General features: G+C 49.3%; 1 protein-coding gene across 1 annotated transcript; it reads left to right on the forward strand.

The window, feature by feature from the left end:
* Positions 1 to 1,861: 1,861 nt before the first annotated feature.
* Positions 1,862 to 18,147, forward strand: PREB (prolactin regulatory element binding). Its single transcript, XM_078600451.1, has 10 exons — positions 1,862 to 2,006; positions 6,990 to 7,181; positions 8,885 to 8,996; positions 9,856 to 10,088; positions 10,200 to 10,280; positions 11,356 to 11,480; positions 13,438 to 13,611; positions 14,532 to 14,604; positions 15,241 to 15,403; positions 16,261 to 18,147. The coding sequence occupies exons 1-10, from the start codon at positions 1,884 to 1,886 to the stop codon at positions 16,353 to 16,355; spliced, it is 1,371 nt and encodes a 456-aa protein (XP_078456577.1). The 5' UTR covers positions 1,862 to 1,883; the 3' UTR covers positions 16,356 to 18,147.
* Positions 18,148 to 23,746: the final 5,599 nt, after the last annotated feature.

A 23,746-nucleotide genomic window follows, 5' to 3' on the forward strand; every position in this document is an offset into this window, starting at 1 on the left:
CATTGGGGAAACTAAGCGACATGTCTCAGACCGTGTTCGTGAACACAAGGCAGATTTGAAACACGGTAGGACCAATACTTCTGTCGTGGCTGATCATTATTTTAATGTGGCTGGCTCACACGAAATTGATTTCTATAAGACGATGGTACTTTGCAAGCCTACTAGCTATCAACAAAGATTTGTTCAGGAAGTCATCCATATATACAGACACAATTTCAACAGAGAAGATGGTTATGAACTCAGCAATTATTGGAAAGATGTCATCAACCACATTGAGTCATGACTTGATTTGTGTTTTCTTGTCAACTTCCACCGTTAGCAGTGTGGGTGTGTGGAACAAGGTGCAATGATTGCCTGGCGGCCCTTTGATTGGTGTAGACCCTTCTGCGTTGGCATTGCTTTCTCCCACATTAACATAAGCTGCCCCGCCCATACTGCTGACCCACGTGGGCGACATTAACATAAGCTGCCCCGCCCATGCTGCTGACACACTTGGGCCACGCCCATCTCTAAACCTTTATAAACAGTTTGCCTTTAGAGGCTAACCCCCCTTTTCCTGATGACGACTGCTTATGTAGCAATCGAAACGTCGTGGTTTTTGTTTTTATTTCTATTATTTTTTATTCACTTTATTTTTTAGAATTTTCTATCTACGTGACTTTACCGAAAGAATCAAAAGAATATTAATTCCTGCAGTCACGAAAGTTTTAAGTAAAACAATACTCAGCACCAGAGGTGTGGACTCGAGTCATGTGACTTGGACTCGAGTCAGACTCGAGTCATGAATTTGATGACTTGCGACTCGACTTGGACTTGCATAACAATGACTTTGTCCCACCTCTGCTCAGCACCCACTCACCGATCAATCACCAAACATTTACCTAGGTCTACAAAGTGTTGTATCTATATGTTTCGAAGGGTATTGAATCAAAATATGGCAACACACTTTCAAAAACAATTTTAGATGTTTCTGTTCTCCCGAATGTGGGAGGCCGAAATGTCAAACGTTTAATTGTCTAACTTACACCGATACAAACATTTTTGGTAATTTGGGGCCTCCAACATTGGGGTGGTCATTAGATAACATGTGGTGGAGAGTAAGGGGCCGTCCATAAATGACGTCACGCACCTAGGGGGGGGGTCAGACATTTGTGACGATGTGTGACGAGGGGGGGGGGGGAGGTTGAGAAATGTGACGTCACATCAAAATGCGCAACTTTAAATAAATAGACACCACGTTCTACTTATATTCTTGGTTCTTTCGGTAAAGTCACGTAGAAAGAACATTTTCTTTCTGTGGATTTTACACCTGATGATGATGGCTTGTGTTGCAGTCGAAACGTCGTGAGAATTTGTATTGTTTTATATTGAGATTATTTTCTTATTTCCCTTCTACGTGACTTTACCGAAAGAACCAAGAATATGAATCCCTGCAGTCACGAAATCTTTAAATCACGTTCTACTTAATTAAATAGACTTTTAAATAAATGTTTTCTCCGACAACATAAGAGTGCAGCGCCACATTAAATTCGCACTACAATGACAATAGTTTAAAGCGATTTGAAGCGTGTTTTATGGTTTGGGGGGGGCAGAGCTTTGTGACGTCGTGTGACGAGGGGGGGGTCCAAAATCGCGTGACGTCATTTATGGACGGCCCCTAAAGCGTCGGTCCTCGTCTCTCCCACCCTCACCCAACATGGCGCCCTCCGCGTTACACCGCGCGGCCATCTTGGGCAGGGGCTAGGGCACAGTCACCCCGCCCCCCACTCTCCCACCCTCACCCAACATGGCGCCCTACACGTCACAACCGCACGGCCATTTTGGGCAAGGGGCTGCGTTACGGTCACCCCGCGGCCCCCACCCCTCACCCCCCCTCACCCAACATGGCGCCCCCGGAGCTGCACCGCGCGCCCTTTCCTCTCTACGCCGTCGCCGTCCTCTCCGACAGCCTCGTCGTGGTGGGCGGCGGAGGCGGCGCGGCGAAGACGGGCATCAAGAACGCGCTGGTGAGGAGGGCGACGAGGGAGCGGCGGCGGCCGTACGAGTTCGCCTCCCCCCCCCCACCACCCCGTGTACACGAAGCGAGGGCGAACGCCGGCGGCTTTCAGATTTCGCACAGCGCATCGGGCGTCTCGCCGCAACGCCGCGCCCCCATTGGCTGCGGCGCGACCACGCGGGGCCGCGGAGCCAATGGGGGCTTCGCGTTACGGCGGGCCGCGCTAATGTGCGCTGGGAATTGTGGATGGGGGGGGGGTCGGTGCTTTTGATGTTTCTTGCCCGGCGCTGCGGGTTGAACTTAGGGGGGGCCCGGCCCCCCTCGCTCCCCGTGCCCCCCTCACTCCCCGTGCCCCCCCTAAGAGCGGCTGCCGTGGAGGGGTTGGTTGGGGGAGAGGCCCACGGGGTTGCGCGATGTGCTGACGTGGCCCCCTCACGAGGCAGGCGATGGGGGCAGCAGCAGCTGTTGTTGATGTTTGTTGTTGATGTTTGTTGTGTTGGGACACGTAATCCCCCTTGTTGTTGCTGCTGTACGACTCATGGGTGGAAAAAACCCGATTTTTCCAGCGGCAGGCATCGGGTTTTTTCTTTAATACAATTAAACCCGATTTCGGGGAATTAAAACCTGGTTTAATGAATACGAAACTCTGATCCAAGGCTCAGGCTGCTTCCTCGTCGGTGCTGCTGTCGTACTCGGGGGGGTCGTCGGGCACGGGGTAGTCGTAGAATGCGGCGGGCAGGTTGGTCTTGATGAACACGAGGTGCTTCTCCACAATCGTGGGCGCCAGTGAGTCCTTAGCTTGGAATGGATGAAGCCCATCGTTGAGAAGTGCGGTTCTGCAATTACAACCAATTAAACCGGATTTCTCCCAATCTCAGATGATCGGGTTTAATATAAAAAGACAATTAAACCCGATTGTAAAAAACCCGACTGTGCCACCCTTGGTACGACTCGCTCTAGGCGGCGGACTTTGTCAACCCCCCACCACCCCCCACCACCACCACCCCCCACCACCACCACCCCCCACCACCACCACCCCCCACCACCACCACCCCCCCCCACCACCACCACCCCCCACCACCACCACCCCCCACCACCACCACCCCCCACCACCACCACCCCCCACGAACACCACCCCCCACGAACACCACCCACCACCACCAACACCACCCACCACGAACACCACCCACCACGAACACCACCCACCACCCACCACCACCCCCCACCTGCCGGATGAGAGCCCTTTCGTCCGCACTTGAACCCAGGCGGGTTCCCGGGTGGAGGAGGAGGGTTGGCGTAGTCGTGGCAGACTGCGTGACAACTGTGGAGTTTCCTCCACTGCCACTAACACGGCGGCAATGTGCCGAGTGCGTGGTGATCCGTCGCTCTAACGAGCACTGTCCAGTCGAGATTTGAAGCTTTCGTGACTGCGAGGATTCATACTCTCAGGTTTTTTCACTGAAGTCACGTAGGTAAAAATAAAAGTAAATAATAAAAATAATAGAAATAAAATAAATATTATTTTATTTCTATTATTATTTATATTAATTACTATTTTATTTCTATTATATTATTATTTCTATTTATATTATTTTTTATTTTAGCCTACGTGACTTTACAAAAAAAAATCTAAGAGTATGAGCACTATCCAGTCTCAATGCCTCGCGTGCTTGGCTTCTGATTTCTGCATAAGTCGGGCGAATTCTGGTTGATACGGACAATAGCTACTGCAACCTCATCATACGCACTTCAATTAACAATCACGAGCGCCGTCATCCTGCATTGTTAATACGTCCAATTGGAGAGGGGAGCGGTGGTGCAATAGTTGGCGCACTGCAGCAATGTAGATCGGGAGATGTGTAAGTTATACTGGTAGGAACCTCCTGGTTCCACCAGCCCACAGGGGATTATTGTGTCCGTCCGTCGTGCATACAAAAATGGGAGGGCTGGGTGGAGAGGGGAGGGGTGGGGCTGGGTGGGGAGGGGCTGGGTGGGAGGGGTGGGGCTGGGTGGGGAGGGGCTGGTCACCCCGTGGTGCCCTTATAAAACTCAACGTTTAACCTACTCACGCCGGCTTGTGCCCGCCCTCACAGTCGGGCATATTTGCGGAATACACCACGCCGCCGTTGACCCTGGCCATTGACCGAGCAACCCAACGTTCTTACCAGCTCCCTCCGCAGGAATGTGTTTATTTCCCTGCCACGGCTGACAACGATGGAGAGTGATATACGCGGCATGTTGCGCATTCGGTACAGAGGCACGCTCCTCGTTCAGCGCGTTGCCTAAAGTCACTCGTGAGAGATGGAGGCGGGTTGGGGAGGCCTTCATCCAGCAGTGGATTGGCCATGGCTGCTGCACGTACGCTGGACTTCTTTCGCACCGTGCGTGGCCAACCGTGCTAATCGGAGGTGCGGGAAGTTCGCTGATCGAATTAATATTTATAGAGCAGCGCCTTCACTCAAGGCACGTGGCATCGCTTACAGAACGATTACACTACATTGGCACGTACAACTTATACTGTGCTCACATGTTTACCATAAACAATGATTCGCGTATCGTAGATCGCTCTTTACACGCAATAAGCGACTTGCATCACATCGTATCTCATTTGGAATGGGCACCCCCAGTGGCAGCTGGCCCTGAGCCCATAGGGCGACTCGGCATCGGCCTGCGAGCGGGCATTAGCTCCCAATAGGGAGCGATGTTTTGCTGTGTATAATCACTTTTGAGCAAGTTACACAACGCGTACAGTACACCCAATACGTACCCATTAGGGAGGTTGTCGAGACGAAGGACCGTGGTTGGGAGATGTTAACCACTTCACCCGGTATACAGGAGGGTTAGTGGGTTCGATCCCGACCCAGACGCCTGCTGTATACAGTAGTTGGAGGTTTCATGTTCTCCCTGTGGTCGCGTGGATTTTTCTCTCGCCACGTTTAGAAACGTGTTTCGAGTATTTGCTGTAAATGTCCACAAGATGAACCACTTCATTGGGTTATCATTTGTGGGCAGGTCGTTTCTGAAAAAGAGCTATAGAGTCCAGTGGGCCTGACCTGGTCAAATAAAAGATAGTTTAGTTGAAGAATATCGTCGGCAAATACGCCACAAACTAAAGGCTGTGATTTTGATTCAGCCGCTCGGCAATTTAAGCCGACAACTTCAGCGTTGTAGCCAAAGGAGGGAACGCAAACGAAAGTACGGCCAACACAGAGATGGAGCAGTGAAATTAGCTCGTGTGCAGGAGCTACATGCATTCATGTGTCACTGAACCATTAGGGATTGCGACGGTTGGGGGGGGGGGGGGCTTCATCCTGCTGTGGATCGATCATGGCTAATGATGATAGCTCAATACCATACACTATCCATACAAAGATGCTAAATGTAGTCCAGTATACGCACACCCAATAACGTTTATATACACATTACACTCTTGATGCTTAATAATGTAGTATAATCACCATCAACGATTTGTGTGGGTTTCTCTGATTCTAAAACTAGATTGATATTGTAACCTTTAGCATTATGAAGAGTATTGGAGATGCAGCATCTGCTTTCAATAGCCCATGTGTACGTTTAATAGAATGTGCCTCTGTCATTTCATTATATCCGTCAAACACACTCCACCTGCTCGTGCATGTCCATACGTATTTGCCGATTTTTCAGGCATTCGTGAGATCAATAATTTAATGGGACACCGAGTCGAATGCCTTTGTGAAATCTACTCAAGTCAGATATTCAGTCTTGCAGTCTATTCTGAGCTCTCTTGTAAAATGTTTATTTGACTGCCATGCTTCCTAGGCATCATCTCTTTGAACATAGTGCCTTTTTTAAAATCTGGTATACATTTCCTTTGTGAGTGTGGAGTAATACTATTTAACACAGAAATAAGTTTATTTATACATTGTATTCAAACTACATATTGGTGGGAAATCCTTCAGCATAGTGGTTCCTGCCTACTGTGGCATTAAGTGGGTCAATCCTGCGGTAAACCACTTTTGATGGCTTTGTGAGGATTTTATTTCGTGGCTCTGCTATTGGGTCTTAGCTTGATGTCTTTTTATAGAGTAACCTAATTCTCAGTAACCTAATTACATACATCAGGTGTAGCCCAAAACCTACATCTTGTGAGCAATTGATTGACTGCCGTCACATGTCGTTTTGTGGGGTCGTTTTTACTAAATACGATCCTTTTACGATAGAGCTGCTTCCAAAATGATTCACGTAATTGCGGGTTGTTTTGTTTTGGCCTTATTCATGTTCATTGCATGTCCATGTTGAGCAAAGTCTGCTTGCCCTTTCTTATTCTAAATTGATCTGTTACCCCACAAGGCAGGTGCATTCTGAAATGTAATTCCAGGTTTCTGCTTTCACAACTGGGTTTGCCACCAGCGATGGCAGGAGGAAATAAAAAAAGTGTAAGATAATTGTTTGAGCAATGCTGACATTCATAGGTGGCTTTAAGGAGTTCTGGTAACATAGCTTGACTGTAAGGTGCAAGGTTCAGAATCTGGGATGCTGAATTGGCTGTAAGACACTGAATTAAGAAGTAGCTGTCAGGAAGAGCAATCAGGAGATGACTTGTGCCTCTTTTTCCACTGCACAACCCAGTCACGTCGTGGCCATGTGGAGCCCCAGCACGGCTTGCGATCGCGCCAGGTTGATTTTCCATCACAGAATCGAAGCCATGCGGCTGGCATCACATGCACTGAATAAGTCGTGATGCACGTAGATCACCCAGTGATGACGTGAGTTCTACTGACATGCAATGAATACGCCGTTTACCCCGGGCGTAGATCTGCTTGGCCTCAAGCCAGATTAAATGTGTGTTGTGGGGTGAGCATCATACGGTTTGGTTCTGGTTCAGCTTAGCAAATAACCTGTGGGAAGACCCACGCTGGCTCATCTCAGATGCGCCAAGGGCTAAGGGGGCACCAGATACCGGTGAAGCAAAGAAGAGGGGGTTGTTGACGCTTCCCGTGGCCTGTGCCGACAGCACTTCCTGCGCGTGGAATGGATCTCGGGGCGACCCTCGGCCTCTCTCCTCTGCAGCCACGACACGCAAACGCGCGCCGTCATGAACCTGGCGGCATGCGCGCCCCTACCGCCCTCCATCGCCAACGCAAACAACGCCGCTCACGCTGCTGCCAACAATGCCAAGGGCCAGGGCAAGAAGGCAGGGGAGAAGGCGAGTCGCTTTATACAACTATGATCTTCTGCCTTGTTGAGCATGTGGTGTTCTCTCAAGCTATTGCCGCATGCTACTTCGTGCAAATCCTTAAGATCAAGTTCCTCCTTTCTGATTAGTTTTTTTGTTACTGCATGTTCTCTCGGTGTGCCTGTTCTATCATTACAAATGGTTTATATATTGTTTATGTATATACAGCGGTACCTCGGTATGCGTCGTTAATTCGTTCCAGAAGGTAGGACTTATACCGAAAATGACGTATACCAAACGAATTTTTCTCATAAGAAATAAAGGGAAAGGAAATAATCCGTTCCAGAGTATAAGAAATGATATTTTATATGTTATATTATACATTAATGGGGTTGTATAAAATAATTTGCACTACTTGTTACTAAAATGCATACCTAAACTAAAATAAATGCATAAATAAATTATAATAAATTGAAATAAAAATTAAATTTAACATCACTTTTCCTTGTTGAGAGGAGTTGAATGAATTCACAAAAAATCACGTTAAAATGACAAAAAACACGTGAAAATTCAGAATTACAGCTAGGGTTGTGCACCAAACGAGATCTCCTGTACAGGCAGACTGAGGAGCGGCGCTTTGTTTCAGTCGTGAACGGGGTCTACGCGGGGACATGGTGACTCATCCCGATCCATAGAAGTTCTAGCAAGTGCGTCGTATCCCACGCAAGACGTCGTATCCCAAGACATTTTTTTCTCGTCAAAACACGACGTGTACCAAATTCGACGTATTCCAAAGCGGTCGTATACCGAGGTATGACTGTACTGTAAATATAAGAAGGCATTTGTTAGAGCGTGGATAAATGCATCAGTTTCCACTTCATCAATGGTAGAAAAAGTAGAAACTGGCAGGCATCATGGTGCTTAATATTAATCTGCTCTCATATGGTTGGGTTGCCTCTAAATTAATTGTCATTCAGTTCTGTTTGAGATTCACGAAGAGTTACTCTGCGTGATAAGAGGCTACACGCACGTGTACAGCCCCTCTGTCAATCTACTGCTGGATCAAGACCACCCCACCCCATGTGGGTTATGGTGCCTATTTGACCATACTTCACCGTGCTGGTTAGTGCAGATTGAAGGCAAGGAGGGCGTAGGTTATGCAACATTAGTATAATGTATGTGTGTGTGTTGAACTTCTCACCGTATGTAGCCAACAACAATGGATGTTGGTGCTCTGCCCTCTACTGTCGATGATGTTGGCCACCAATCCAAGCACTATCCAGGCCCAACGTTGCTTGGCTGTCGAAATCGGACGACTTTGGTCGCATTGCGGATGATTTAAGCCACTGGAGCTATGCACTTTTAAATTTAGATTGAAGACTCATTTCTTTAGAACTGCTTTTTGTGTTTAGTTTGTTGTCCTTCCCCTGCACTTTTCCATTAGCATGGTTGGCTCCGTACGGTGCAAAAGAAGTTCAAAATACATACACTTGGTCGTTTAGGCTCATGGGACATACACAACTGTACAAAACAAGACAGCAAATTCCAGAAAGAATAAAAGTATCGGGCTATTGAATCGAACCACGATGCCCAATCGTGACGAGTCGTCGCATCGCTGGAGTGAGCGAACCTTCACATCCCTAGCGATGGTTATTGTTGATGATGTTAGCGCTCCTGCTGCTGCTGCTGCTGCTAGTTGTGAATGGCGCTGTGTTGGTGGCGGTGTCGAGTAGGGCGGTGCGGCCGCGTTGGAGAGCGGCGTGCTGGCTGTCGGCATGGACGGGGACTGCCACGTCCTCCGCTATGACGAGGTGCCCGCCGAGAGCCGCGCAGCGCCGCCCGCCGGTGGGTGTCTCTCCCCGGGAGGGGGGGGGGGGCGACATGGAGGATAACGGGGGCAAGAAGGAGTGCGACAATTGACCGTCTTCACGAATTCATGTTACTTTCTCAAGGCCTAGGGTGCCTGCATGGACCCACACAGATCTTTCATCAATCCACTGCTGGATGAGGGCCTCCTCATAGATGGAGCATCATTTTCTCCTAAACAAAGTCACGTGACAAAGGAGAGGTCTGTTTGCTCAACCTTAGACCAAATAACGATGAATCGTTTAATCCATTTATATCGATTGTCACATTTATGATACAACATGTAATCATCGCTTCTTATTTTTGGAACTTTAATTTGCTTTAGCTATGCTAAGAATTCACCACGGGAATGAAACAATTACATGCTGACTAAACATAGAAACCATTTGTTTCTATATCCCGCTCCATGCTATGATAACAATAAACAGCAAGGCACACCTCCTGGAAAACCACATTGCTTAAAGCGGTCGAGTATGAAATGCTTTCTAACCAAGGTTGAAAGGGTTCATGCAGAGCTCTGTCAGTCCGTCAGTCAATCTGTCCTTAACTGCAGGGGTGCATGATGACTGAATATTGACCAAATTGGTGGAAAGTTCTGTTGCTAGAAGGGACTTAAACCCTGTTCAAAACTGGAGAATTTGATCAAACGGGCGCCCTAACCTAGGAGACACAAACCAGAGCAAAAAATGACTTTTCAAATCTGTAAACGCATTTTGCCTAAACAGATGTCTGTCAGCTTCCATGCTGCTCATCAAATAAAATTCTTCCGAGAAAACGCACGTTGGCACGCGTTACGAAATGCACGCCGATGCGTGATCCATTTGAATGCCTTACACAGAAAAGGGGCGGCAGAGGAAAAAGGGCAAGGCGGAGGGGGGCAAGACGGCGGAGGAGGGGAGCAAGACGGCGGAGGGCGAGACGCGTAACGAGACGCCGCAGCTCCAGCTGGAGAGCCTGCACGTGGTGCAGAGCGACGTGAGCGCCGACAGCGTGCAGAAGTCGGTCCGCTTCAACGCCGACTCGACGCTGCTCGCCACAGGCGGTGTGGACGGGCACGTGCGCGTATGGGAGGTACATCCTCACGCGGTGGGGGTGGGCGGTTGTTCGTTTGCCGTGCGCGTCGAGGGAGCGGCGTTTGCGCTTCTCCGATGCTTAACGTGCCGCTGTGCTGTGCTTGTGCAGTTCCCCGACATGAAGCTCTTGCATGACATCGAGGCTCACAAGGATGAGGTGGAAGACCTGGATTTTGGACCCAGCAACACGGTGGGGCTGTCGTACCTGTCGCACGTTCTGTTATTTACGGGGTATGCACATTATGGGCGCTGTTGAGAAATTTAAGTGGGCTGGAGCAGGACATGCCGGAGAGGATAATATCTGCAGAGGTGTAGCGATGAAACCAGGATCAGTTTATGGACAGGAGCGTGATGGATTGTGGCATTTCAGGACCATGACAGATCACAATGGAATGGGGGACGCCTGCATTTAGCGTCAGATAGACAAGGTTTTCACATCTCCTGTCGAGTAGTGCCGCAGTTCTGCAGGTTTTACGATAACTTTAAATCCCTGTCAGCTTACCAGCTGAAAACAATTAAATAGTCTCACTGAGAAAATGTTTAGTTCAATCAAGGATTCTATTACTGTTAATTAGCTCCGTTGCAATAAGTAAACTGAATATACCGTGGCCCTTGATGACCGGAGTTGTGCATCCTGTGGGTAGACCGTCACTGATGATGTCTGTGTGTGTGTTTCTGTGTCTTGGCACCTGCGAATGTGTGTGTGTGAACGTCGGGAGCAATAGCGTAGTGGTTAGTGCATTTCACTACAAACCCAGCGGCTTGATTCAATTCCGGGTCATGGCTGACGTGAGTGCCGAGTAATCTGAACCAGTCCAGGACCTCCTCGAGGTCAGCGGTGGCCAACTGGCGTCTCCCGAGCCGCATGCAGCTCTTTGATCCACCACGTGGGGCTCTACCGTAGAGGCACAATGTAGAACGTGCTGTCACAGTGGCAAAGAATAATAATGAATGTCTCCCGTGCTATACAGAAAACTGTCAATATTTACACTTGTACAGAAAACTTGGCTCTTTGCAGAACTCATGGGTGCTCTTTGGCTCTTGGGCTGTTACAGGTTGGCCACCCCTGCTCTAGGTCGACTCCATTAATTGCCTTCCTGGTGCAGTTTTAAATAAGCATTGGGCTGTCAAGGGCGGCCTTGCGTGGTTGCTGCTCACACCACCCCCTCATGCCTCAATGTGTGTGTGTGTGCATGTGTCTGTGTGTGCGTGTGTGCGTGTGTCTGTGTGTGCGTGCGTGTGTCTGTGGCGATGCGCGCGAGCAGTTGGTGTCCGTGGGGCGCGACTTCTCGTGCAGCGTCTGGCAGAAGGGGCTGCTCATGCTTGGCCTCGACTGGAGTAAAGCCAAGCCCGACGTTCCCGACAAGACGTACCGCTTCCGCGCCTGCAGGTGCCGCATCCGCTGGAAGCAACAAGTCCCTACAGCGGTCATACGTGGAAGGGCCGGGCAGCCTCCGAGCCTATGTCCATGTCAGCTATTTAAATACGAGATTTGGGATTTGGCTGCGTTATGCTTTCAGCACTGGACCCAGCGCCTTGGCGGGATTAACAATGGTGGATTGGTGCAGGATAGGAATGTAGCTTAGAGCAGACTTATATTCATGTCTGGCCATATTTTCTGTTTATTTAAATTAGCGGCCTATTCTCAATGGTATTAACATCCGGACTCTTTCAGATATTACCACTCACAGATCTTAGTCGTGACCATGAATCGAACTCAAGTTGCTGGGTTCATAACGCAGCGCGCTAACCACTGAGTCACTGCCCATTCACCGACCAGCACTGTGATCAAGCAGCCCCTGTCACCGTCGAGGTGTGGAGTGGCCTTCAGCAGGTGGTTGACAAAGGAGCACAAGTATTTTTTACACGCTTTTATTTAACTCACTCTGTTGTTGTTGTTGTTGTATCTTCAAATCTTGTAACTCAATTTTAACCCACTTCCCAATGTGGTATCGACTGCAAACTTGGTATACGTATGTCATACTGATGACAATACTATATTCTATCATAAAAAATATAAAATACATCTTTATGTTATGTAGTATATGTTATGTTTCGGCTTGGGTCTAATTGTCCACGGTAAACTGACGTTGGTTGTAATTGGCCACGGTCCCTTACGTTATGGCAAGCTTCGGGGCCACTTCCTGGAGTCGTGGAGTTCTTCCATTACTAGTACGGTACATTTCATTAAAGCGTGTTTTTAAAAAAGTTTTTAAAAAATATTACTTGTTTTCATATATATACACACAAACCTGGCAATGACATCATGCCACTCAATGTGGTCGCACCACCAACATTTAGTGTTGCGTCAATAACATAAACCCAACCCCACCCACTCTTTCCAGGAGATTAGTTTGTGAACATCAAAAAAGTTTTAAGTTTTCCAAAACTCCAAATGAAGGACCCTCATTGTGGCTATATTGACTAGAATGCATTATTATCATTTACTTTGTAATGATAATTTACAGGCCTTTGTCAATCCATTGCTAAGTGAACCTCAGGACCGGTTCAGACGTCACTCGCCACTGATGTTAACCTCGGTTAGGAATCAAACTTCCAGGTTCATAGAGCAATGCACTAACTACTGCGCCACCCCGACACATAAATTACTATAAATCATATTGAAACTACACACAGTACTGTGTAGGTTTTGTAACTATAAACCCCAATAGCCTGCACAGCATGGGGGGGAGGCCCTAATCCAGCGGTTAATTGACACAAGGATGCTGTAGCAACGTGTCTGTCCGTAACTTTAAAGTCTGTTTACCCATTAATAAAGCTTCACTTTTGTGTGAGGAAACCCAGGACACAGCTTTTGTTTAGCGGGTTACATCCTTTTTAAATTCTTTATATTAAGTTCACTTGCTTGCGCGCTTACGACCGTGCAAATCTTTCGGTCGTTTTATTAACCCACTTCCCGTGATCCAATCGAGCTGACATTTTGCACACATACTCGTTGTGCGTGCCAATTTATTTTCGTGAAACATTTTTTCCAAAATTTTACACTTTTTAGGAATTTTTTTATATTTAATTACCAATTGCTTAATGGTGGCAGGCAATCATCTGACCCATAGGTGGCAGCCATCTCAAGCCAGAGGACGAGAGGACTCTAGCCGCCCGTTTCAAAGACCAATGTGGGCTGGGTTGTGGCCCATTGAACACGCATATAAAGGATTTATAGTGAAAAACTTTGTTTTTACGGGTTAATTTTTTTAATCCCACCACGGGCAGCTTAGTCAGGCTATCGACCGCGGTCTTGTTGCCGGTAAAGCCGGTTCTATCGTCGGTAGAGCCGCTGACGGCGGTTGTGCTGTGGCGTCCCTCTGCCCTCCGGCGCGGGTCTCCAGGTTTGGGCGTGTGGCCGATAGCCCCGACAAGGTGCGCCTCTACACGGTGCACATCCCGCACAAGCGCGAGCGTCGCCCCCCGCCCTGCTACGTCACCAAGTGGGAAGGGCAGAGCTTCCTGCCGCTCCTCACCGCGCCCTGCGGCACCGAGGTCGTGTCCACCTTCACCGTCAGGTACCAGTACCCGGAGGTTCAGGCCGGAGGGCACAGACGCACCAACGCTCAGAAACGTGCGAGAAGGCTGAGGGTGAAAGCCAGGCTCGCAGACGCCCGGACAGACGTGTGGACACGCATGTAGCTGTTCGTTGTTGCATTGATTAAGATGTTATTTTTTACACTCGCAATGCATGCATTGAATTGTCAGACAGGTAGACAAACGCCCTTGTTGTAAAAGCAGATACAAGCCTATGCCTTGGACCAAATCATACAGAATGTGACCAGTCGTCACAGATCAATATAGTTTTTTTGGGATATATAAAAGCACATTGCACGTAGGTAATGGAACAAATAAAATGATAATAAAAATGTGACAAAGGTGCTCGATTTAATTTAAATCATCATAAAATAAAATATATTCAGAGAAAGGTTTAGAAACTGTAAACTATTTTTATTTTACCAGGTAAGGCCCACAGCCATACAGCTCTTTTTCAGAAGTGACCTGGCCACAAATAACAGCTCAACGAAGTGTAAATTTATAGCAGCCAAATACTCTAAACGCATGTTTCTAAATGTGGAGGGAAAAACCAGAGGACCCGGAGAAAAACCCACGCGGCTACAGGGAGAGAGGCATGCAAACTCCAAATAAACAGGCTTCAGGGTTGGGATTGAACCCACGATCTCCTGCATATCAGGCGAGGTAGTTAACATCTCGCCACCGTGTCATTTGTTAGGTGGCTATCTGCTTCCCTGAACGAGCCTGGGTAGGCTGCTCGTGCGAGTTCTGTTCGTGAGCAGGCACGCAACGGGGGGTGGTGAAGCCGGCACTGTTCATAGGGATGTGATTAGATTGTGTATTAAATGGAAATGAAGACGTGAACTCACCGTGGCTGCTGCTGCTGTTGCCCGATGTACACCCGCCTCTGGTCTGTGTGCAGCGAGTCGGGCACGTTCCTCGGACTGGGCACAGTGACGGGTTCCGTGGCCATCTACATTGCCTTCTCCCTGCAGGTGAGTCATTCATAACCGGAGCACACACCAGCCCCCCCCCCCACTCACCTTCAGTAAAGATAGCAATAAGAATGCTCTTTCATAACCCAGCCTCAATTAATTTCGAGATAATTTTTGAATATGGATCTGCATTGGGATGTGTGGTTAATTCCACGAATGAGTGTTTGGCACTGAGGAAGAACCCAGAGCAAGCGGAGAGAGATACCCATCCAGACGAGGAGATAATCTGGATTGAAGAATGCAGCGCAATATGTTGCCGCCTTCTCTTGGCTGTCTCGCGTCGACCTGGACTATAATCTCCGGTTCTGTATTGGATGGATTGTTATATCCACATATTGGATGAGGCTAGTAGTTTAAGTAAAAAAAATCACACCGAATGCTGTTTATAAACCAGTCAAATCATGTTGTCACCTACCAACTAATATTCATATTAAAGCCTGCGCCGCAAATTTGCCTAGAAGATAGACAAAGATATACGCATCGCACGAACATCATCATCACCCGCAACATCATCTTCATCGACGAATACCGCCGTGACTCAGCCAGCGCGTGTCTGTGCGTATCGTGGCGGCGGGGGCGGGGCGGGGGGGGGGAGCACCACGCTGAGCACGCGTTTGCCTCGCATGTGTCGAGCAGCAGGCGTACTACGTGCGCGAGACGCACGGCATCGTGGTGACGGAGCTGGCGTTTGTGGGCGACAAGGCGGGCAGGGGCGTGGCGCTGCGCGGAAGCAACGACGCTGCCATGCTGAGCGTCGGCGTGGACAGCCGCTGCAAGCTGCACATGCTGCCTCGACGCAGTGAGTGCCGGGGGAGGCGGGGATGGGGGCAGCAGCACGAGAGGGACGTAGGGGCACGGGTGGAGGAGGGGGGGGGGCCTCCAGGGACCAGGACCACGATCGGTCTCTCAGTTTCTAAGACAGTAGGCGTGCAATGAAGCATCGATTCATCAATGATTTTGTATCGGGTGGAGTGGTGGTGCGAGGGTGGGAGCACTGCATGATGAACCTGGCAGACCTGGCACGATGAACCCCGCACCTCCGATAAGCACGGTTGGCTACGTACGGTGTGAACTAAGTTCTACATACACGCGGCAAGTAAGAGTTCCGTTGTTGACCACGGCCAACATCGGTGGCAAGTTACACATGAAATGGGCCTGATTACCTTCCCCTCTTTACAAATCCACACTTGCCCGTGTGATGAAGTCGGGTCAAGCAACCCCCGTGATCAACATTTTATGGGGAGGCCTTCATATAGGAGTGGATTGACAAAGGGGAGTTAACTTATTCGAATAATTACCGTAAATATTGCGTGTTGTATGGACTGTAACTCGTGTGGCTACCATAGGCGCAACATTCACCACAGCAGAAGTTAACTGATTCCTGAATAGAATCACAAACCCGAATTGTGAATGTGCATGCAATGATGAAGGTCGTAACATTTTGCAGCCACTGCCCTTGGAGTCGTCACTTAATTGTAATATTTTATATGAGAACCAGCTACAGCTTGCTACAAGACTTATCTTGAAATGTATCTATTGTACAATTAACTCTGCCTCATTGTTCATGAATCTCAGTGGCGTCTTGCACGGTCTGCACTGTGGGATCGGTGGCTGGTCGTCTCACTGAGCCGTGTGACCCCGTGTGCTGTGTCTCAGCCATGCTGCCGGTGTGGCTGGTGCTGCTGTGCTGTGCCGGCCTGCTGGTGCTCACCATAATGCTCATCCAGCACTTCTTCCCGGGCTTCCTGTAACATCTGGCAGCACCGCAAGCCCCTCTCCTCTCATCATCCCCGCCACAACCCCCCATATCCGACACCACCTCCCGCAACACACGGATGCAGAGATACGTACGTGGAACAATGCCGATGCACCATCGGGCAGCAGCAGCCAGGTGGCGGAGGATGTCTTAACCGAACCCCACGGATACTCGGACACGGGTCACGCGGACACCCGTACGAAACGTGGCCGCTTGGAACTCGCAGCTGCCAACGGAAAACAAACGTTCTCACGCGCTGACCCATCTCACGTGCTGACCCATCTCACGTGCTGACCCATCTCACGTGCTGACCCATCTCACGCGCTGACCCATCTCACGCGCTGACCCATCTCACGCGCTGACCCATCTCACGCGCTGACCCATCGCAGCCGCGTGGACGCACAGCAGAGCGTCGGTGTGCGCACACACACGCAGGCGCAGCTTGTCTGCGGCAATCTCTGGGCGACTCGCGTTGTTTTCCTACGGCGCTCTGCATGGAGCCTTTCTGAGAAAAATCGTCCAAATGTGGTGCGCTCTCGGCATTGTGCGGCGGGTGGCGGTGGCTGTCGCGGCCGAACCGGGGGGCCCGATGTGGCACAGACGGCGGCCCGGCTCAGTTTGGCAGCTTCGCCGATTCGCACTAGCAAGCATGGCCTGGCACAGGCCGGAGAGCCACCCTGGATACATGGTGCGAGTAAAACCCACCTTTCCAAGACTCCGAATTGAGGAAAAGATATTTAAACGTTCTAAGTGAAAAAAATGCAATCTTTTGCGTACGGATAATTGTGTTGTGAGCGGTGAAATTTTACCAGCGCACCGTCTGGCGGCTGAGTTCCTGTTGAATTTTTAGATCATAATTATAATGGGGAATTAACAGCCCAGGTCTCAGTGCCCAACTTCCCAAACCACTTTAACACATAGGCTTTCGCGACCAATATTATCTATAATAGAGAATTTTTTTTGGGTTAGATTTCGTAAATATAAAGATGTCGTTAAACCCGCCACCACCCGACACAGCCAATTAGTAAGGATTGTGTTGGGTGGTGGTGGTTTGAGCGACACATTTACGCGATCTAACCCAAAAACCTCATATGGATTCCAAAACCACGTTGGCAGATTGCTGCCATGATCCATACATTTCCAGTAATTAGCGCCTTGTTTGCTCTCAACGCACGGCACTGGGCGGGCTGCGTGTTATGAGAGAGGCATCTTGCCTCTGTCAAGTCGTTGTTTTTATAGTTCTGAGCCTTACAATTCGAAGAAACTCCTCCACGGCGGAGTGGACATGTGACTAACGTGCACCCTTCCCAGCGCACAATTGTAGAGGGTCCTCAAGTAAAACGTGTCGAGGGGTTCACCGGTTCGAAGCGCAGCTTGTGCACTTTAACACCGAGTGTGGCTGTAAAGGGCCAACTTTATATTGGCTGCAATTGGCGTTAAGTGTCGTCGCCAGACTTGTGGAGTTGTGTTTGCAGCAACACACCGGATTGTTTACAGACGCTTGCTGCTCTGGGACGGGAACCCCGCGGGTGATAGCAAGTGCCGTTCGAGTGTGGCTTCTGTGACCAAGAAGCCTCACACGAGGACTATTGAGTGTATTGGTGACAATTATCGACTGTATTTGCATGTTCATAGCTGTTAGGTTCATGATGGGGGCAGTCGAGAAAACAGTCGGAATCTTTAAATAATGGCGTTCGTATTCCTTGCATGGTAAGAGTATTGAAAACTTCGCCCTCTCGTGTTTCCCAATGCTGGCGAAGGTGGAGAGCACAGATCCGGGGGCGTAGAAGTATAGTACAACAACGGAATTCGCTCCACTTTCGTAGCTTTATCAATCCAAATTCTATTCTGAAGTCAAGTGGAATGATGCACATTTGAAATGTTAGCGCTTAAAATGCCCAACCCTTGCTCCAGTACCTGTGCCGCTTGAGCTGTGCCAACGTAACGGATCACCCCTCAAAGGGGGGGGGGGGGGGGTCGGGGGTGGGGGGTGTGATTGTGGGGGAGGGGGGCAGCTCCCAGTATCAACATTCGTCACGAGGGGGCGCGCGCGTCCTTAGCGTGCCCTGTGGATTAACTTTTTTCTTGAGGGCTTCGGCGCGAGTGGTAGAATCCCTGGGCAGAGCACAGCAGGCGATGCCACTGCACCAGGGGGCCCCAGGCTGCGGGTCACGAAGAGAAGGAGAAGATTGGGCTACGGGGGCTTTCTAATTCCACGCACCAGGTTTCATCAAGCCAAACCGCGCTACGACCCCCTGGATATCCCCTCTCGCGTTATTGTTTTTTTTGCGTGGCTCGCGCGAGTTCTTGTTACGCAGTCGCGTCTCCCCCGAATGGTAATGAGGACTTTCCATTCCACGTTTGCGGGAGCACAATTGTGTTGCTATCGCTCCTATAGCCCCTATCGCTCCTATAGCCCCTATAGTTCCTATAGTTCATATAGCTCCTATCGCTCCTATAGCCCCTATAGCTCCTATCGCTCCTATAGCCCCTATAGCTGCTATAGCTCCTATAGTTCCTATAGCTGCTATAGCTCCTATAGTTCCTATAGCTCCTATAGCTCCTATAGTTCCTATAGCTCCTATAGCTCCTATAGTTCCTATAGATCCTATAGCTCCTATAGTTCCTATAGCTCCGACCCTCCGGTTTTCTCCAACGTCGTTCACAGCTCGGTCACTGCTCCTCACCTGTGACTCCTGACCGCAGCTAAATGGTCTCTGAACCCCCGTGACCTCCCCCCCCCCCATTGTCCCTCGTCCCATTTATCACAGATAACCACATTCCTACTAACGCCCCCGCCCCCCCCTCCCCCAAATCTCCAAGAATTCCACGCACCTGCGGGGAGCGTCTGTAGTCATATTTTGCCGAGACCCCTTTGTGCAATGCACACACAAGCGGGGCACACGCTGCTGCCAGCTGAGCCACAAATTGATTGCAGGTGTTGCTAACCCCGCAGACACGTGCGCGTGGATGACAGACCCATTGTCGGTGTTTGACAGATGTCTGCAGATGTGAAATGCCCCGATGTGGTTGGTGTCTCAGGGGGCTAAAGTTGTGTCTTGACAGAAGACTGAGCCAGCACTTTAGAGAAGACTTGGTTCAATCACTGGTCAATTGGGTCGAGGTACAATCCAGTGGAGTGGAATGTGGTTATTCTGTCTCAATCGTGCCTGCAACAACTGCACAAAGAAAACGAGAGTGGAGTTTTGATTTAAAGCTTTTGTGACTGCAGGGATTCATATTCTTGGTTATTTCGGTAAAGTCACGTAGAAGGGAAATAATAAAATAATATAAATAACAATTATTGTTTTATAGAAGGGAAATAATAAAATAATATAAATAACATTTTTTGTTTTATAGAAGGGAAATAATAAAATAATATAAATAACAATTGTTTTTTCTTGTTTTATATTTATATTATTTTATTATTTCCCTTCTACGTGACTTTACCGAAAGAACCAAGAATAAGTGGAATTTGTTTCTTTTGCACAATGTCACGTGGCCCATCTTTGTTTAATCTGTAGATATTCACGAGATGAACAGTCGGCCACTTGCCTGCCTCCAGATGACAGCTCAGTCTCGTGATATCGTAGGACAGAGCCATGAACGATAATTGCAAGCCTGGGAAGCTGTTGCCAGGTTGTTGCAACATGCGACGTTTGGCTCTGTCGGGAGCTCTAGAATGTATAAGACACTTCACGGTGTCCAAGTTGTGCGAGTACTTTTGGAATGTAATCATGTTTATCGCAGCCTGTTTGTCAATCCGCCGCTGAACGAAGGCCCCTCCCCATGACTTATCGGCCGCGGCCGTTGTCTTATCATGCTTCGCCGCGCTGGTGTGTAGGTTCGTGAAAAGAAATGCAGATGAGGGTATAATCGTCTTGCTCGAGTTTCCAGAGGGTCATGTTTATGTCAAATGTGGCTAGGGACCAACCATGACTCGCACTGCACTCCCAGTCCACTTGGGTTCAGTCCAACTCCGCCTCCTCCCGTGAGGGCACCTGCAAGTCAATTTGACCCCAACTCATTGAGCCACGTTTAAAGTCTTACAATATTTATGTGCGTTTGCGTCTTCTGTATGTATTTAAAAATATAACGCGTAAAGGCAATTTAACTGAATTTTAACGATTCCACGGAATTAATGGGTCTAATTAGGGCCCGCTAGTGATGGTAGACCACTTTGCGTGGTGTTAAAATTGTAAAAAATAAAAAAGTAGTTGTGTAGGCCCTCTGCCGCAGAATACATCTCATCAATAAAGTCGTGATTCTTTACACTCGGGTCGTGGCCTTCCTGTCTCTTTTAACCGATGTCGTTCGACTGCCGATTTAATTTGGCCATTCTCATGGCATCATTGCATCAGAGCCGATTTGTTCAAATAAAAAAAAACAAAGTTGAAAGTTGAGCGAATGCTTCAAATTGTGCACGCATCGTTGCCAAATATTCACGTCTCTCAGAATTCTTGAAAGAACCCACGTAAAAAACAACAGGGCATGCATGTTCATAGTTATCTTATTTTTAGCCATGTACTATGCAGGTACAGCCTTTTATTTATCCACTGCTGGATCAAGGCCTAGCCCACGCCGTGTCGGTAATGGGGGTCGATTGGCCATGCTTCACCAGTACGCGTTGGTGAAGGGGGCACCCACCAGCCTAAAGACTGAAGATGAGGCTGTTATTCATGGAAAGGCAATTCAGGTGGAGGCCAGTTTCACTCTCGTTGGGGAGCACCAGTGCTATATCATTAACTATGCCCGTGCTACAATTGTCCCTATTGCTGTTGTACCGCCCACTTGTTTTTCTGCCATGAAACTGACTGAAGAAAAACATCTCTCGTCGTATTGTACAAGAGGCCAAATCAAGTTTCCTATTTAGTTGCTGCGGCATTTTTTTTTGGTACCTTAAAAACTCGGGCACCGATTCAAGGCAGGCACCCGTGAATGTCCCAAAAGCTACGAAAACGACGCGGTGATTCATACCGAGCGGAGAGCGGCGCTGAAGAAGAAGCCCAATCGGTGGGGCCTCGCCTGATCTGGCTACCTCTAAGTTGACGGCCTAAATTAGCATTCTCGGTTGTTGTGTTGCGAGCATTAGCACCGGGGAGACAAAGGAGAGCAGGCTTAAAGTTTTGACCTCCCTGCGTCATGCGTCGCTTACGTTCCCGTCCTTCGTAGGTGCTCGCTATCAGCACTTGGTCTGAGCAGTAATGCTCTATGGGGGATTTTTTTTATGTTTGTGCCATGTAAATCTGTGTGCCCGGGTGCATATGTGTATGTGCCCGTGTGTGTGCGTGTGTTATGTGCGTGTGGTGAGCAGTTGTGGGGATGCGGTAGCGTTCCGGTTAGTGCGTCGCGCTCCGAGCCTGGTGAGCCGAGTTCAATTCCCGCTCGTGGCTAACACCAGTGACGATTATCAACCGGTGCGGTGTGTAAATAACACCACTAGGGAGACAAAGGCGGCCAGGCGTGGTGCTGGCCACCTACCCCCTCGTGTACCGTGCCGGCCTTCATAGGTGCTCGCTAACAGCACTTGCCCCAACAGTCTGTTCAGGCTCTATGGGGGGGGGGGGGGGTCGTCATCTTTGTGGTGAGCTGTGGCTTGTGGTGGCGTCGTGGCGAGCATCCTGCGTTACGAACCTGGACATCTTGATTTCAAGCTTTCGTGACTGCAGGAATCCATGCTCTTTGGTTCTTTCGGTAAGCTCACGTAGGTAGAAAATAAAAACAGTCTGCCTCAGCAGCAGACCACGCTTTCCCACCTGATGATGGATGCTTGTGTTGCGCCCGAAACGTCGTGATTTATTTGATTTTCTACCTACGTGACTTTACCGAAAGAACCAAAGAGTATTGGAAGCTGGACATCTTGTGTCGATCCCCGCTCATGGCTAACACCGGTGACAAACTTCTGGACCATTCCAATTCCTCCCGTAGGTTGACTCGGCCTATAACGAGGACTCGATTTGCGTGTATTAAAAACATCATCACTGGGAACACAAAGTCGGAAGGTTCGTGGCCGAACCGTCCCTTTGTGTGCGCAAATCCCAGCGTCAACAGATGCGCGCTCACGGCGCTTGTCCCAACAGTCTGTTGGCGGATCCATAGGGGGGGGGGGGGGGATCTTTTGTTCTTGTTGTATGTGTGTGCCCAGGTGTGTGTATGTAACTAAAACGATGTGGAGTGTGCCCAGGTGCACGCTTGAATGTGTGTCAGTGTGTCGGGGTGTGTGTCGGGGTGTGTGCGCCTTGCACGCGCGCGGTGCCTGTGACCGCACAATTACACACAACACCTTTTTTTGGGGGAAGTCTTCTGAAGTTTCTCTCAAAACTTTTACTCTCCCCAACCCCTCCCCCCAACCCCCCCCCCCCGGGCTCTCCGTTGTTGACAATCACAAAAAAAGTGCTGGCAGGTGCGTGGCGCACACGCGTACAGGTGTGTGTGTGTGTGAGCAGGTGTATGGGGCGTGTGTGTTAACAGTGTGTGTGGTTGTATGAGTGTATGTTGTGTGTGTGTGTGGTTATATGAGTGTATGTTATGTGTGTATGAGCAGGTGTATGAGGCGTGTGTGTTAGTGATTGTGGTTGTATGAGTGTATGTTACGTGTGTGTGTTGTATGTGCACAATATACGCATGGCGGTTAGCGCGCTGCCCTGCGGTGAGCCGAGTTCAATTCCCGCTCATGGCCAACACCAGTGACGATTACCTGCATTGGTCCTGGGCCTTCCCTAGGTTAACTCAGCCTAAAATGGGTACCTGGTGTGGTGTGTAAAGATCGTCACTCGGGAGACAAAGGCGGCCGGGCGTGGTGCTGGCCACCCACCCCCTCGTGTGCCGTGCCGGCCTTCATAGGCGCTCGCTAACAGCACTTGCCCCTACAGTCTGTTAAGGCTATACGGGGTATTTTTGTCGTTGTGTGTGAACCTGGAGCATGCTACTAATAGATAGGGCCTTACCATCAGCCCCATAAAAATGAAGCACCTGCCTGGGTATTTTATGTCATCAAATTGTCCCATCCATCCACTCCTCATGAGTGATGGGGCAGTTGTGGAGAGAGTGGAGAAGTGTCTGCACTTGGGCAGTGTGATTACGACCAGCTCCGGTTTGGCAGCCGAGGTCACACTCTGAATCAGTCGAGCGGCATTATCTTTTCATCAGCTGCGTAACGCTGTGTAAATTGCTACCTGGCCTGTCGCTCAAAGCTCCCGGTCTTCTCGGCCACCGTTATGCCCTTCCTTCTCTATGCGTGTGAGACATGGATCCCTACAAAGTAATATCTGCACCGGTTTGAAACATTCAGGCTAGCCTGCCTACGATTCATCCTAGGTTTAACCAGACTGGATTGTATGAGGAACTCACAGATCCTTGAAAGATCTGCATAAGTGAGTTCCTCTG

Source organism: Lampetra planeri, chromosome 14 (genome assembly GCF_965212315.1).
Source record: "Lampetra planeri chromosome 14, kcLamPlan1.2.h2, whole genome shotgun sequence".
Lineage (NCBI taxonomy): Eukaryota > Metazoa > Chordata > Hyperoartia > Petromyzontiformes > Petromyzontidae > Lampetra > Lampetra planeri.